The 16,413-nt window shown below is 43.1% G+C and overlaps 1 protein-coding gene across 13 annotated transcripts in view; it reads right to left on the reverse strand.

The window, feature by feature from the left end:
- myt1a (myelin transcription factor 1a) overlaps positions 1–16,152 on the reverse strand; it is a 34,936-nt gene extending 18,784 nt beyond the window's left edge. For 4 of the 13 annotated variants that reach the window (XM_061686702.1, XM_061686677.1, XM_061686655.1 and 1 more), the window contains exons 1-8: positions 15,795–16,150; positions 5,547–5,601; positions 5,392–5,434; positions 5,242–5,310; positions 4,906–5,129; positions 3,741–4,760; positions 620–757; positions 228–318 (exon numbers count right to left, since the gene is read on the reverse strand). In XM_061686702.1, coding sequence (XP_061542686.1) covers positions 228–318; positions 620–757; positions 3,741–4,760; positions 4,906–5,129; positions 5,242–5,310; positions 5,392–5,434; positions 5,547–5,601 — 1,640 coding nt within the window. In that variant the 5' untranslated portion in view covers positions 15,795–16,150. Of the gene's footprint in view, positions 1–227; positions 319–619; positions 758–3,740; positions 4,761–4,905; positions 5,130–5,241; positions 5,311–5,391; positions 5,435–5,509; positions 5,602–15,794 lie in introns of those variants that run through there. The other 9 variants (XM_061686720.1, XM_061686710.1, XM_061686660.1 and 6 more) reach the window with 7 other exon arrangements.
- Positions 16,153–16,413: the final 261 nt, after the last annotated feature.

Consider the following 16,413-nt stretch of genomic DNA (forward strand, 5'->3'; position numbering starts at 1 on the left):
TCCTCTTCTCGCACACTGAACAAAGGAAACGCCACAGCATCTCTTTGTGGACGTGCTGGATGAGCATCTGGCCCACGTTGAAGGGGAAAACCCATAGTTTGTAGTTTGGGTCTGAAATGCTCTTTTGTGACACCAGTGCTGGAATTATTATGACACCGCATATTAGCCCATGCTCAACCACAGCTGTCCTGTGAGCGCACACGTGCAAGTGCGTGTCCATTATTAACCTGCGGTGTGTGTTGCGGTTACTGTTGACATGGCCTTGGCCTGTGCAGCCAGGAGTGGGACACTTCAAGACGTTCTCATACATGGCCAGGACTACAGACACACAGATGCAAACTGTTTAGTCTGTTTAGATCATAAGGCTTACATTATTAACGGCTGTAAAGTAGTAGCACACACGACTGACAGTAGTGGCATATTTAGCAAAGTTAGTAAAAATAGTTTCAGTAGTAGTACTCGTAGCTGCAGTATATTAATACAGGTAACATGATTACCAATACAACTGAAATCATATTTGAAGCACATTAGCAAGCCTTTACTCTGAAAACAGCCACTCTAGGCAACAGTATGCTAACTAGAACATACAGTAGTTTACAGTGAGCAACAAGTTTTATACCAGCAGAGTTGATCTTACTCTCTGGAGGAATTCTGTCCTTGTGAGGACATCCGGATAGACTGCGATGGTGAGGGTACAGTCCAGTCACATGACCTGTCCCATCACACCCAGGGGTTGGACACTTCACTTCCTTCTTCTCTGAATAGAAGGAGGGATTATTAGCAATCATCTACGCATCCATCCATCCATAACAGTGTGAATGATTGATTTCGGCATTCAGAGAGATAGGCAGATGCTAAGGGCACCGTTGACTCTAGGTGACACCCAAAAATAGGGTAAAAATTCACATTCAATATTATTATAGTAAAACAAATTCACTCTCTCAATTTCAAGTGAAAATGTTTCTGCTATAAGCAAAAGCATGAGAAATCGACAGCGTAACGCAGAGGGTTAGAGTACACCCTGCAACCGAAGGGTTCGCCGGTTCATATCCCCGCCCTGTTGTGACTGTGCCCCTGGGTAAGACACCTAACCTGCATTGCCTACGGATGAATGTGTTTGGATGTTTGGTGGTGGTTGGAGGGGCCGTAGTCACAGAATTGCAGCCACGCTTCTGTCAGACTGCCCCATGGCAGCTGTGGTTACACGAGTAGCTTACCACCAGGGGTGACTGAGGAGTGAAGAATTAACTAAAAGCACAATATACTGGTGAGTGTAGTGCATTATTATTATTGAAGGAAATTGAAATTAATATAAACAATTAAATAAATGAAGAGGAGTAATGTGAAATCAGTGCTCCTGCCCTGAGCATAAAAAGCGACGTAGCCAGCCAGAGGTGACAACAAACCAGATGTAAATAAATAATTTTAGCAGGTCCTGAGTAGGACAAAGAGGCTTCATAAAAGGTACTGCTGCAACGGACTGTGCCAAACTGAATAACCGACACGAGCCTGAAGAGGTAGCCAGTGAAACACTCATTCAAGATTGTTAACTGTGTTCTGTGTTGGCGGTGAATTGAGCAGGCAGAGCAGCGGCTTACGCACTGTACTTCGCCTTCGTTGATTTACCTCTTGAGTGGTTAGTTGCTGTGTATTTCAAAATGGGTAATTGATTTGAATGAATCTAACTTCCAGTAAAATATTTGATGAAAGGGCAATAAAGAACATGTAAATACATAAAAAAATAAAATAATACAATTTTATTATTAAACTAAAAAGTTAAAACAACAGGAAGGCTGTCATTTGTTTTGGAGAAACGTGAAACATGAGTACCGGAAAGGTTAACATGAGTAAAGCTTGATGTTATAGATTAGTGGTGTCACTAGGCCTATTTTAGGGGGCTGTGAAGACCCCCTTAAAATTTTACAACAACTTGACAACTAACCCTGAACATGGAACAGTTAACATAGATTTTCAAACTTCAAGCAATGCCCAATTAATATCAGAGGTGGGTACTTGTACTTTGTTACAATGATCTACATGATCTATTTTTAGACTTCGTCTTTGACATCGGGCGCCGTTGCGCCAATCCAACATAGTAGCCGCTAGTGACGTTTGACTTCAGTTCACCAATCAAAGGCAGTCACATGACTGCACACAAATTCTTCTATTAGGCTTCGGGGCCCATCAAAGAGACTGCAGGCAACTCATGTTTATATTTCAGACTGCGAAACAACAGCTTCATCAGGCATGTCTGCCCAAACGTGGATATTTCAGCCCACTTCTAACTTGAGAAAACACCTTGCAGTCAGTTCCAGATGTCTTTTGGTGTTGTTTTTCATGTGCATATGGCAAGATTAGCCCATTTTATGGTCATGAGTAACACTAAAATCTGAATTTGCACATTAATATTTTATTTCGTTATTTTTCTTTTATTTGACCTTCATGCTCTGATTTAAATAAATTTAAAATATACCAGTTACTCAGGACTTGAGTAGTTTTTTCACTGACTACTTAACTTACTCTTACTCAATTATTTGGAGGACTACTTTTTACTTTTACTTGAGTCATATTATTCAAAAGTAACAGTATTCTTACTTGAGTACAATATTTGGCTACTTGACCCACCTCTGATTAATATACAGTAAACCCTCTTTTATCACAGCAGTTACATTCCAGAAATCAATCTGGTGACTTCATGAGTTCAGTAAGGTTTCTTTTTCTGCCAAGAACAAGAGCCCTATTGACCTTCTGTAAGTCATTGCTGCCACATTTAAATAATTTAGCATTTAAACTGACTGTATCAGGAATGAGCATGTGAGTAACTGTATTATACTGAACTTTAAAAAAAATAAAAAATCAGCGATGCATTGAATCAGCAATAAATGAAGGCAACAAGCCAACAGCAAGGGACTATGGTAACTATGAATGATAAGAAAAATATTCCCTCCTCTGGGTGATTGGTACCTGCTCGCTCTCTCTGGGGGGGAGGATTGAATTTATTGATGTGACCCTAGAGGACTTTGCAATCATCTCTGCAAACCTCAAAACAATCAAAACTGTCTAGAGCATAGGGAAGTAAAATGATGAGGGAAAATGCAAGAAAGAAAGGTCAAGTTGTTGCTACCTTTGGTCCGTCTCATTCGGTGTCGCAACAACAATTGTCACTCGCATGATTTGTTTGATACAGGAACGAAATGAATAAAATGTTTTATTTTGTATTTTAAATTGTGTGACATTTTATCTTACAAATAATTTTTATTATGAAAGAAGGAGGCGGCACGGTGGACGAATGGTTAGAGCGTCTGCCTCACAGTTCTGAGGACCGGGGTTCAATCCCCGGCCCCGCCTGTATGGAGTTTGCATGTTCTCCCCGTGCCTGCGTGGGTTTTCTGCGGGTACTCAAGGTTTCCTCCCACATACCAAAAAGATGCGTGGTAGGTTGATTGAGGACTCTAAATTGCCCGTATCTGTGAATGTGAGTGCGAATGGTTGTTTGTTTATATGTGCCCTGCGATTGGCTGGCGACCAGTTCAGGGTGTACCCTGCCTCTCGCCCAAAGATAGCTGGGATGGGCTCCAGCATCCCCTCGACCCTAGTGAGGATAAGTGGTACAGAAAATGGATGGATGTAGAATCAAAGGGAGTAGCACAATCGGGATTATATCAGAATGGCATCAAAATACATAAAACAATGTGTCTATGTTCTGCATAGAGTAAACGTAAAAGACAAGCGGAGGCTACCTTTGCTGTAGTGAGCGCTGCGTCGGACCACAGCTTCTGAGCTTTTGCTGGGACTGTTGTACGATTGGTAGTCTTGGGAGCTCTGAGCCTCCTGATCCTCCTTCCCCTCCCCCGCCTTCAAAGCGATGGCCTGCTCCAGCAGCCCCAGGTTCCCTCGAGTCATATCCCAGTTCTCAGAATCGTCGGTGATCCCCGAGCCTTCTGAGATACAATCATGATCATCTTCTTCTTCCTCTTCTTCTTCTTCTTCTTCTTCTTCATCCTCCTCCTCCTCTTCAGAGCGTACCTCTATCACCACTGTGGCCGGAGAGGCTTTGCTGGAGCATTGGTCCTCAACCTCCTCCTCCTCCTCCTCCTCATCCTCATCCTCATCCTCCTCATCCTCATCCTCATCCTCCACCTCTACCTCCTCCACTTTGCCTGCTACCCCCTGCTTCTTGCCCTCTTCTCTCTCCTGCTGCGCTTCATACGCCTCTTCCTCAGTGATGGGTGTGCAGACCTTTTCTTCCTCAAGAGACTCCTGAGATCCTTGACTATGTGGACTCATACAGTAAGGGGTATCGACCTCTTGGTATCTCTCTTCGTCGTCTTCTCCCGCCGCCTCTTCTTCTTTCTGCTCTCTGTTTCTCTGTTCATGTGTTGACTCATTGACCTTATGATGGATGTAATGTCCAGTGGAATATTGGTGATCAGAGTTTTCCTGGCTTATTGTCTGTCTTTCCACTTCCCTGTCCCCTATAAAACCATTTGTTTTTTCAACCTGCTCTTCTGCTTCATCTTCATCATCGTTGTCTTTTGTATGCTCAATCTCAGTTGTCTCAAAGTCTCTTTGAGGGCGCTCTGCTGTCTCTTGTCTGACTTTGTTTTCCGGAGTAGTATCCGTTTTCTTTTGATCGTCATCAGACAGTTGTTCTTCTGTTGCCAATTTCTCCAAGTTGATATTCTCTTCATCTTTAGTTGTAGCACAAACAACTGTTTCCGCTACAACTGTGTCTTCCTTTATCAATAGGCAGTCGTTGTCTGTGAATCAAAAGTTCACATAGTGTTTATTCTATAATGTATTTTAAAAGTCAGGATTAGTTCTGAATCGTGTTATGGCCGCAAAATGGGACTGCACACAACACAAAGAGAGAACCAGCTACCTCTTTAATATGCTTTGACTCACTTTTTATTGACTCTGGTCTGCTGTTTGTAGTTTCCTCTTCTTTGAGGTTGTCCTCTTCTTTCTCCTGTTTTTGCTGCTCCTCTTCCTCGTCCTCTTCGGTGTGTATGGCAAAGTCTTCTGCCTCCATTAAGTCGGTTGGACCCTTTTTCTTGGGAGAAGACTGGTTCTCCTCAGCTTCTGCCTCCTCCAGCTTTCTCTTCTTCACGGTTGGACATCCCAGTGTACTAAGACATTACATAATGTCTCATAGTGACTCTTTAGTGCCTTTGTTAGATTTTTCATAATATGTACCAAAAGCACTGTACAGTATGTGTCATACTTGCTATCCACTCCTACCTTCTATGCCTTGAGTATCTTCCACTGACATGACCTTTGCCATCACACCCAGGGGTTGGACAACTGCTACTGACAAACAACAAAATCGTAACCATCACCATCAAGTATTCACAAGCATCACTGAATCTGCTGAGGAATATAATCACTCACCTCAGCTCATGCTTCATGTCATGTCTTGAGAGTTCTGACAATACTGGAAAAAAAAAACTGTTAAAACACAAATTTTACTGTAACTTTACCATTGTTCTAAAACAACTGACTCACTCACGGGCAAATGTGATATTCAAAAAAAGCTCAATATTGACCTCGAATGCCTTTGGAGCGGGTTCGTGTTCGTGTCTCTGTCGTGTCTTGGCTCATCTGGATGATAGGAGGACATTAGTTAGCATATTACAGTCACATGTACATGAGAGAAGCTGTACAGGTTAACCTATCAAAGATGTCAAGTCATCAAACACGTGAGATCGAATAGCAACACATCTTTTACCACATTCATCAACATGAAGGTCAGTGAATTGTAATGTAATTAATGCGCTATTGTTCTAAACTGTGTATTGCATTGTTAGCACGTACACACAAATACTGTGAGTATGTGCACACAGTGAGGACTTATACTGTACATAGCATGTGTCCTCATGAGGGTCATGAATGGAAAGGTTGCCATGAGTCTCTTCTTTTCCTTTCGGCTTGTCCCTTTAGGGGTCGCAACAGCGCGTCACCCATTTCCATGTAAGCCTATCTCCTGCATCCTCCTCTCGAACACCAAGTGCCCTCATGTCTTCCCTCACGACATCCATCAACCTTCTCTTTGGTCTTCCTCTAGCTCTCTTGCCTGGCAGCTCCATCTTCATCATCCTTCTACCGATATACTCACTATTTCTCCTCTGGACATGTCCAAACCATCGAAGTCTGCTCTCTCTAACTTTGTCTCCAAAACATCGAACCTCGGCTGTCCCTCTGATGAGCTCATTTCTAATTTTATCCAAACTGGTCACTTCGAGAGCGAACCTCAACATCTTCATTTCCGCCACCTCCAGCTCTGTTTCCTGTTGTCTCTTCAGTGACACTGTCACTAATCCGTACATCATGGCTGGCCTCACCACTGTTTTATAAACTTTGCCCTTCATCCTAGCAGAGACTCTTCTGTCACATAATGCACCTGACACCTTCCTCCACCCGTTCCAACCTGTTTGGACCCGTTTCTTCACTTCCTGACCACACTCACCATTGCTCTGGACGGTTGACCCCAAGTATTTAAAGTCCTCCACCCTGGCTATCTCGTCTCCCTAGTATTATTAGTATTTAAAGTCTTCGCTATCGCTTCTCCCTGTAGCCTCACTCTTCCCCCACCACCCCTCTCATTCATGCACGTATATTCTGTCTTACTTCAGCTAATCTTCATTCCTCTGATTTCCAGTGCATGCCTCCATCTTTCTAACTGTTCCTCCACCTGCTCCCTGCTTTCACTGCAGATCACAATGTCATCTGAAAACATCATGGTCCACGGGGATTCCAGTCTAACCTCAGCTGTCAGCCTATCCATCACCACTGCAAACAGGAAGTGGCTCAGGGCTTATCCCTTATGCAGTCCCACTTCCACCTTAAATTTGTCTGTCACACCTACAGCAGACCTCACCACTGTTCTACTGCCCTCGTACATGTCCTGTATTATTCTAACATACTTCTCTGCCACTCCAGACCTCCGCATGCAGTACCACAGTTCCTCTCTGGGTACTCTGTCATACGCTTTCTCTAGATCTACAAAGACACAATGTAGCTCCTTCTGACCTTCTCTGTATTTTTCCATCAACATCCTCAAGGCAAATAATGCATCTGTGGTACTCTTTCTAGGCATGAAACCATACTGTTGCTCGCAAATACTCACTTCTGTCCTGAGTCGATCCTCCACTACTCCATCCCATAACTTCATTGTGTGGCTCATCAACTTTATTCTATAGTTCCCACAGCTCTGCACATCACACTTGTTCTTAAAAAGCCACCTCTCCTAGATGCTTCCATACCTCCACAGGAATGTCTTCAGGACCTACTGCCTTTCCATTTTTCATTCTCTTTAATGCCTTTCTAACTTCCCCCTTACTAATCATTGCCACTTCCTGGTCCACCACACTTGCCTCTTGTACTCTCCCTTCCCTCTCATTTTCCTCATTCATCAACTCCTCGAAGTATTCTTTCCATCTAGCTAGCACACTGCTGGCACCAGTCAACATATTTCCATCTCTATCCTTAATCACCCTAACCTGCTGCACATCCTTCTCATCTCTATCCCTCTGTCTATAGTTGCCATGAGTCAAAGCGCATATGTTGAAAACAAACCACAACAACAATTCACACTCACACCTATGGACAATTTTGAATCTTCAATTAACCTAACAAGCATGTTTTGTAATGGTGGAGGAGGCCAGAGTACCTGCTAAAAACTACCGCAAGCTCGGGGAGAACATGCAAACCCTGAAACTCAAAACTGTGAGGCAACCTCTCACCCGTCATGCCTCTCAATTACAACCCTAATTCCAATGAAGTTGGGACGTTGTGTTAAACATAAATAAAAACAGAATACAATGATTTGCAAATCATGTTCGACCTATATTTAATTGAATACAATACAAAGACAAGATATTTAATGTTCAAACAGATAAACCTTATTGTTTTTAGCAAATAATCATTAACTTAGAATTTTATGGCTGGGAAAAGGTGGAAAAAAGACTGAGAAAGTTGAGGATCATCCCACAGGTGAACAGGCTAATTGGGAACAGGTGGGTGACATGATTGGATATAAAAGGAGCTTCCCTGAATTGCTCAGTCATTCACAAGCAAAGATAGGGCGAGGTTCACCTCTTTGTGAACAAGTGCGTGAGAAAATAGTCAAACAGTTTAAGGACAATGTTCCTCAACGTACAATTGCAAGGAATTTAGGGATTCCATCATCTACGGTCCATAATATCATCAAAGGGTTCAGAGAATCTGGTGAAATCACTGCATGTAAGCGGCAAGGCCAAAAACCAACATTGAATGCCAGTGACCGTCGATCGTTCAGGCGGCACTGCATCACAAACCGACAAATGTGTAAAGGATATCACCACATGGGCTCAGGAACACTAAAGAAAACCAATCTCAGTAAATACAGTTCGGCGCTGCATCCATCCGTAAGTGCAACTTGAAACTCTACTATGCAACGCAAAAGCCATTTATCAACAACACCCAGAAACGCCGCCGGCTTCTCTGGGCCCGAGCTCATCTAAGATGGACTGAGGCCCGAGCTCATCTAAGATGGACTGATGCAAAGTGGAAAGGTCTTCTGTGGTCCCACGAGTCCACATTTCAAATTGTTTTGGGAAATTGTGGACGTCGTGTCCTCCGGGCCAAAGAGGAAAAGAACCATCCGGACTGTTATGGACGCAAAGTTCAAAAGCCAGCATCTGTGATGGTATGGGGCTGTGTTAGTGCCAATGGCATGGGTAACTTACACATCTGTGAAGGCACCATTAATGCTGAAAGGTACATACAGGTTTTAGAGAAACATATGCTGCCATCCAAGCAATGTCTTTTTCATGGACCCCCCTACTTATTTCAGCAAGACAATGCCAAACCACATTCTGCACCTGTTACAACAGCGTGGCTTTGTAGTAAAATAGTGCGTGTACTAGACTGCCCTGCCTGCATACCAATCCTGTCTACCATTGAAAATGTGTGGCGCATTATGAAGCGTAAAATACAACACGGAATGTTGAACAGCTGAAGCTATACATCAAGCAAGAATGGGAAAGAATTCCACCTACAAAGCTTCAACAATTAGTGTCCTCAGTTCCCAAACGTTTATTAAATGTTGTTAAAAGAAAAGGTGATGTAACACAGTGGTAAACATGACCCTGTCCCAGCTTTTTTGGAACGTGTTGCAGCCATAAAATTCTAAGTTAATGATTGTTTGCTCAAAACAATCAAGTTTATCAGTTTGAACATTAAATATCTTGTCTTTGTAGTGTATTCAATTAAATATAGGTTGAACATTATTTGCAAATCATTGTATTCTGTTTTTATTTGTTTAACACAACGTCCCAACTTCATTGGAATTGGGATTGTAAAAACCAACGGAACAATCATATAAAGACAAAGTAGAACTTGACCACTTTATCAAGTGCATGTGAATTAGGAAAAAAAACAATAATTTAAGTGGGGACTGTAATGCTCGTTAGTGCATCACAGCATATCAAAGGAATCATGCAATCCCAAAGGAAACATGATTGATGGATGTCTTACCTAGAACACACATCACATAAATTATATAAAAGAGAAAATAGCATAAGCCATAGCGGTATTACATAAAGTAAAATTCAGATTAAACAAATTTGCATTGTTAACATTATATAACAGAATAATTGTTTCATACTTGACCTGCTGTGTAGAATTCTCAGGATCAACATGCAAAAAGTATATACAATTTATATCTATTTTACAGAGAAGAGCTGTGAAAATCATTCGTAACAGTTGCCATCGCAATACCTCAAACCCATTATTTACGAAATATAATGTATTGAAATTCAATGATTTAGCTGATTTCAAAATATTACAATGTACATGGCTCATAAAAATATGCTACCAATAAATATTGGAAAAAAGAGGAAACAACTACTGTTTAAAAGGTACAGACGTCTTTGAAATTCCAAGAACCAAAGTGATGGCAATGAGTATATTAGTGAAAGGTGTGGCGCTATGGAACAACATAAATAAAGAAACAAAAGAGTCAAGCAAAATGTATATGCACTATATTGCCAAAAGTATTCACTCACCTGCCTTGACTCACATATGAACTTAAGTGACATCCCATTCCTAATCAATAGGGTTTATTATCACAATGGTCCACCGTTTACAACTATACCAGCTTAAACTCTTTCTGGGAAGGCTGTCCACAAGGTTTAGGTTTCGTGTGTTTATGGGAATTTTTGACCATTCTTCCAAAAGCGCATTTGTGAGGTCACACACTTATGTTGGACGAGAAGGCCTGGCTCTGTCTGCACTCTAATTCCGCCGAAAGGTGTTCTATCGAGTTGAGGTCCGGACTCTGGAGGCCTGTCAAGTCCATTCACACCAAACTCTCTCATCCATGTCTTTATGGACCTTGCTTTGTGCAGTGGTGCACAGTGATGATGGAAGAGGAAGGGGTCAGCTGCAAACTGTTCCCACAAAGTTGGGAGCCTGGCATTGTCCACAATATTGGCTCCTTCTTTCCACTGAAATGAACTCTGAAGGATTCAGCATACCAAGACCTTTAGGAAAATTCCATGCTCCCAACTTTGTGGGAACAGTTTGGGGATGGCCCCTTCTTATTTGAACATGCCTGTGCATCAGTGCACAAATCAAGGTCCATAAAGACATGGATGACAAGAGTCTGGTGTGGATGAACTTGACTGGCCTGCACAGAGTCCTGACCTCAACCTATAGAACACATTTGGGATGAATTAGAGCGCAGACTGAGAGCCAGGCCTTCTCGTCCAACATAACAGTGTGACCTCACAAATGCACTTCTGGAAGAATGGTCAAAAATTCCCTAAACAACACTCCTGAACCTTGTGGAAAGTCTTTTCAGAAGAGTTAAAGCTGTTACAGCTGTAAAGGTTGGACCAATGTCATATTAAACCCTATTGATTAAGAAGCGGTTGTCACAGTGAGTCAAGGCAGGCGAGCGAATACTTTTGGCAATATAGTGTATTTTAGAAGCTCCTTAAATCAAGGGTATTAAATAATTATGAAATGGTTGATTAAGATAGTGATCTTCAGAATAGTTTACAAATTATTTACAAGACTTCGGTAATGTATTTAAATAGCGAGGACACAGAAGAAATTGGAATGTGAAATGTAAATATTTGTATGTAAAAAGGGGCAGAAAACAATTTTTTAACATTTCCTGATTGGACACTTAGTAGATTTCGGGTGGTATCGTGGTACCATGAAATGCAAGCCTATGGGAGGCACAAGCCAGTGAAAACAGTAGGCTGGTCCCAAGCCCGGATAAATGCAGACGGTTGCGTCAGGAAGGGCATCCAGCTTAAAACCCTTCCAAATAAATATGAGCGTTCATCCAAAGAATTCCATACCGGATCGGTCGTGGCCAAGGTTAACAAAGTCCGCCACTGGCGGCGTTAACCTGTAGGGCGCCGGTGGAAATTCAGCTACTGTGGGTCGAAGACGAAGGAGAGGTGGAAAGCGGGTTCTTGGACAGAAAGGGAAGAGGAAAGCATGGAGCCTAGAACTCAATGTGGGGATTGTGAATGTTGGGACTATGACAGGACAAGTTGGGAGTTGGTTGCCATGATGATTGGGAGAAAGGTTGATATATTGTGTGTCCAGGAGAGCAGGTGGAAAGGCAGTAAGACTCGAAGTTTAGGGGCAGGCTTTAAATTATTTCACCATGGTGTAGGATGGGACGAGAAATTGAGCAGGGGTTATTTTCAAGGAAGAGTTATCTAAGAATGTCTTGGAGGTGAAAAGAGTATCAGATCGAGTGATGAGGCTGAAACTTGACATTGAGGGTGTTATGTTTAATGTGATTAGTGGCTATGCCCCACAGGTAGGATGTGGCCTAGAAGGTGAAAGAGAAATTCTGGAAGGAGCTAGACGAAGTAGTTCTGAGCATCCCAGACAGAGAGTGAGTCGTGATTGGTGCAGATTGTAATGAACATGATGGTGAAGGAAATAGGGGTGATGAAGAAGTGATGGGTAAATACGGCATCAAGGGGAAGGAACTTAGAGGGACAGATGGTGGTAGACTTTGCAAAAAGGATGCAAATGACTGTAGTGAACACTTTTTTCCAGAAGAGGAAGGAACATAGGGTGACCTACAAGAGCGGAGGTAGAAGCACACAGGTGGATTATATCTTGTGCAGACGATGTAATCTGAAGGAGGTTACCGACTGTAAGGTAGTGGTAGGGGAGAGTGTGGCAAGACAGCATAGGATGGTGGTGTGTAAGATGACTCTGGTGGTGGGGAGGAAGATTAGGAAGACAAAGGCAGAGAAGAGAACCATGTGGTGGAAGCTGAGACAGGACGAGTGTTGTGCAGCTTTTCGGGAAGAGGTGAGACAGGCTCTCGGTGGACAGGAGGAGCTTCCAGAAGACTGGACCACGGCAGCCAAGGTGATCAGAGAGACTGGCAAGAGAGTACTTGGTGTATCTTCTGGTAGGAAAGGGGAGAAGGAGACCTGGTGGTGGAACCTCAAAGTACAGGAAATCTTACAAGGAAAGAGGTTAGCTAAGAAGAAGTGGGACACTGAGAGGCGAAAGCAATACATTGAGAGGGAAAAGGTAGAGGTGGCAAAGGCCAAACAAGAAGCATATGATGACATGCATGCCAGGTTCGACACTAAAGAAGGAGGAGGGATGTATACGGGTTGGCCAGACAGAAGGCTAGAGATGGGAAGGATGTGCAGCAGATTATGGTGATTAAGGATAGAGATGAAAATGTGTTGACTGGTGCCAGTCGTCTGCGCGATAGATAGAAAGAATACTTGGTCCTGATGACATTCCTGTGGATGTATGGAAGCATCTAGGAGAGGTTGCTGTGGAATTTTTGACCAGCTTGTTTAACAGAATTCTAGCGGGTGAGAAGATGCCTGAGGATTGGAGGAAAAGTGTGCTGGTGCCCATTTTTAGGAAAAAGGGAGATGTGCAGAGCTGTGGGAACTATAGGGGAATAAAGTTGATGAGCCACACAATTCAGTTTTGGGGAAGAGTAGTGGAGGCTAGACTCAGGACAGAAGTGAGTATTTGCGAGCAATAGTATGGTTTCATGCCAAGAAAGAGTACCACAGATGCATTATTTGCTTTGAGTATGTTGATGGAAAAGTACAGAGAAGGTCAGAAGGAGCTACATTGTGTCTTTGTAGATCTAGAGAAAGCCAATGACAGAGTACCCAGAGAGGAACTGAGGTACTGCATGTGGAAGTCTGGAGTGGCAGAGAAGTATGTTAGAAGAATACAGGACATGTACGAGGGCAGCTGAACAGTGGTGAGGTGTGTTGTAGGTGTGACAGATGAATTTAAGGTGGAGGTGGGACTGCATCAGGGATCAGTCCTGAGCCCCTTCCTGTTTGCAGTGGTGATGGATAGGTTGATAGATGAGGTTAAGACTGCAATCCCTGTGGACCATGATGTTCGTAGATGTCATTGTGATCTGCAGTAAAAGCAGGGAGAAAGTGGCGGAACAGTGACAAAGATGGAGGCATGCTCTGGAAAGCAGAGGAATTGAAGGTCAAAGTTTATAAAACAGGGGTGAGGCCAGCCATGATGTACGGATTAGAGACAGTGGCACTGAAGAGACAACTGGAAGCAGACCTTGAGGTGGTGGAAATGAAGATGTTGTGGCTCGCTCTCGGAGTGACGAGGTTGGATAAAATTAGAAATGAGCTCATCAGAGGGACAGCCAAGGTTCGATGTTTTGAAGACAAAGTTAGAGAGAGCAGACTTCGATGGTTTGGTCACGTCCATTGGAGAGAGAGTCAGTATATTGGTAAAAGGATGATGAGGATGGAGCTGCCAGGCAAGAGAGCGAGAGGAAGACCAAAGAGAAGGTTGATGGATGTCGTGAGGGAAGACATGAGAGCAGTTGGTGTTCGAGAGGAGGATGCAGGAGATAGGCTTACATGGAAAAGGATGACGCGCTGTGGCAACCCCGAAAGGGACAAGCCAAAAGGAAAAGAAAAAGAAAGACTAATCCCAAATGCATCCTCCAGGAAAACATTAAGTACAATGTTTTTCTGTTTTTATTGGCCATTTCTGAATTTGAAGTTAGTTCATTCTGTGTTGTGACATAATCCCTAACCTTTTTCATTCTGTGTTGTGACATAATCCCTAACATTTCTGAATTTGAAGTTAGTTCATTCTGTGTTGTGACATAATCCCTAACATCGCTCCATCGCTTAATACATAATAATAAAATTTACATCCGTGAACTAATTAGATAATTGTAGGCGCGTTTCCTAATTTATACAAGATGTACTAGCGGCTCAGCTCTTGTCGCCGATGTTACGTGTGCTTCGCAGTTCCGCTGGGACCACAACCAGAGCCGCGACCCGCAGCACCTCAATGCGAAAACACTAAAGACCAGTGCAAAAAATACAAGACCGGCTGACCTGATGAGCAAAAATGTTGCTTAAATATATGGTGGTGGTTTGGACAAATAGTATATTGGTAGAACGGTGATGAGGATGGAGCTGCCAGGCAAAAGAGCTACTGGAAGATCAGTTGATAGATGGAGGGAGTGAGGGACGACATGAGGGCAGTTGGTGTTCGAGAGGAAGTTGCAGGAGATTGGCTCACATGTAAAGGATGACACGCTGTGGCAAGCCTTAACGGGACAAGCTGAAAGGAAAAGAAGAGGAGCGTGGTACCATGACATTTTTTTTTTTTTTCCTCATCTTTCAGAACCAAGTCACTGATGGTTTCACAGTTCACTCGCTTGAATTCCGTGCATACACTTCTGGTTCAATTCCCTCATATTGCTGTTGTGGATGTGGTTGTGAAAGCTTGTCTTTCTCTTTATGTGCCCTGATTGACTGGCAACCAATCCGGGCTGCAGTTCGAATTTTCGCCAGACGTCAGTATTTTAAGAGTAATTCTGTGTGAGTGTATTTTTCCATTTTGCACTATTACGCTCACAAGAGCGTCACATCCGTGGAGGAGTGGGTGGTTTAACACCCACACTTTTACCGGCAAAAGGGATCTACACTCACACTTTTCTTATACTAGAAAATGTTACCGTGAAAACATCCCCCGTCCCCACACTTTTACACAGTTTGTGACACCTCTAAATGCACTTAAAACCACTAGGGAATATATATATATATATATATAACAAGTGATATTTTTTAGAATACCCAGTATTCGTTTAATATGCCGAATAGCGTTAGTGCTTGACTCACTCTGCATTCACACGGTCATGCATAAGATTGAATTTCATGTGGCGAATGTTTCTTGAACGTGTAATTCTGAACGTGCAAAACAGCACTTACAGTATGCGGAGCAACACATTTTTTCATTTTTTTTAAACAGGGTCACGGGTTTTAAAGAATATTTGAAACTGAATGGGGCTATTTCGTTTTCAAGTATTGCAACGAAACATAACATTTTCCACACGGTCCCAATCCAAATAGGACTTTAAAGAGAAATTGGGTGCTCAGTCCCAAGCAGGCCCGTCTCCAGCGCGAGCTGTTCCCGGTATTCTTTACTCATACGCGGCTAAATAAATAAATACAATTTTAAAACAGACCAAACCATAGCGGACCAGCGCGTTCGGTGACAAACTATTAACTCGAATGGCTTTTGGCACGTCGTCGCCATTGTTGCCGCTGCATCAGCAGCAATACATGTCGCTTGAAAAGCATCCTCGCGACCAAACGCTAATGGTTCGCCCGTGGCTCTGCAAAGTGGGTCGACCGACACCACGTCGTCATCGCCGCTTAATGCAAGTACCGGGCCCACGGAAACCCAGCCAAATAGTGCGCTTGGTGCCTCGTCTTTGTCAGAGAGAAATCAAGCCTTACCTTAGGTTCAGACTAATGCCCTCCCCTCCCCCTCCTCGTCGACATCGCCAGCTTCTCGTGGCGACGTGTTATGGAGCGCTCGAGCGTGCCTCTAGAACTTGGCCTCCATCCCCCGGCCAGCCCGGCAAGAAAGACCCAGTGACTCGCACCAACTCAGTACCTCGGAGAGAAAACACTTGCGTGGACAGTTCCGAGTTCAACCTTCAGTACCATGGACAGACGCCCGTCTGCACTGCCCCCCTGCGAGCACGCGAGGGGACTGCAGCTAAAAACACATTTAAACCTCCCGACTGTGAACGTTTGTTTCTTTGGAACACTAAAATGTTTATTGCCCGTTCTCACCCACCGCGGCATATGTAACCATAAACATTTTCTAAATAAAATAAAAATACCAACATTTGTTTATCTTGTAAAGTCACAGAAATAAATGTTGATGCCATATAGCACTGACCAGTCAATATATTTCACACATATATATATTACAAGAAATGAAGCCAACAACAATTGGTAAAATATTTTAAACTCTAAAATGTGAGTACATGACGGAACTGCAGCCAAAAGCACATGGAATGGAACCCATTTAGTCCTCCTAAAAATAAATTTGTTTCTTTGGTACACC

The sequence above is a fragment of the Phycodurus eques genome, chromosome 1 (genome assembly GCF_024500275.1).
Source record: "Phycodurus eques isolate BA_2022a chromosome 1, UOR_Pequ_1.1, whole genome shotgun sequence".
NCBI lineage: Eukaryota > Metazoa > Chordata > Actinopteri > Syngnathiformes > Syngnathidae > Phycodurus > Phycodurus eques.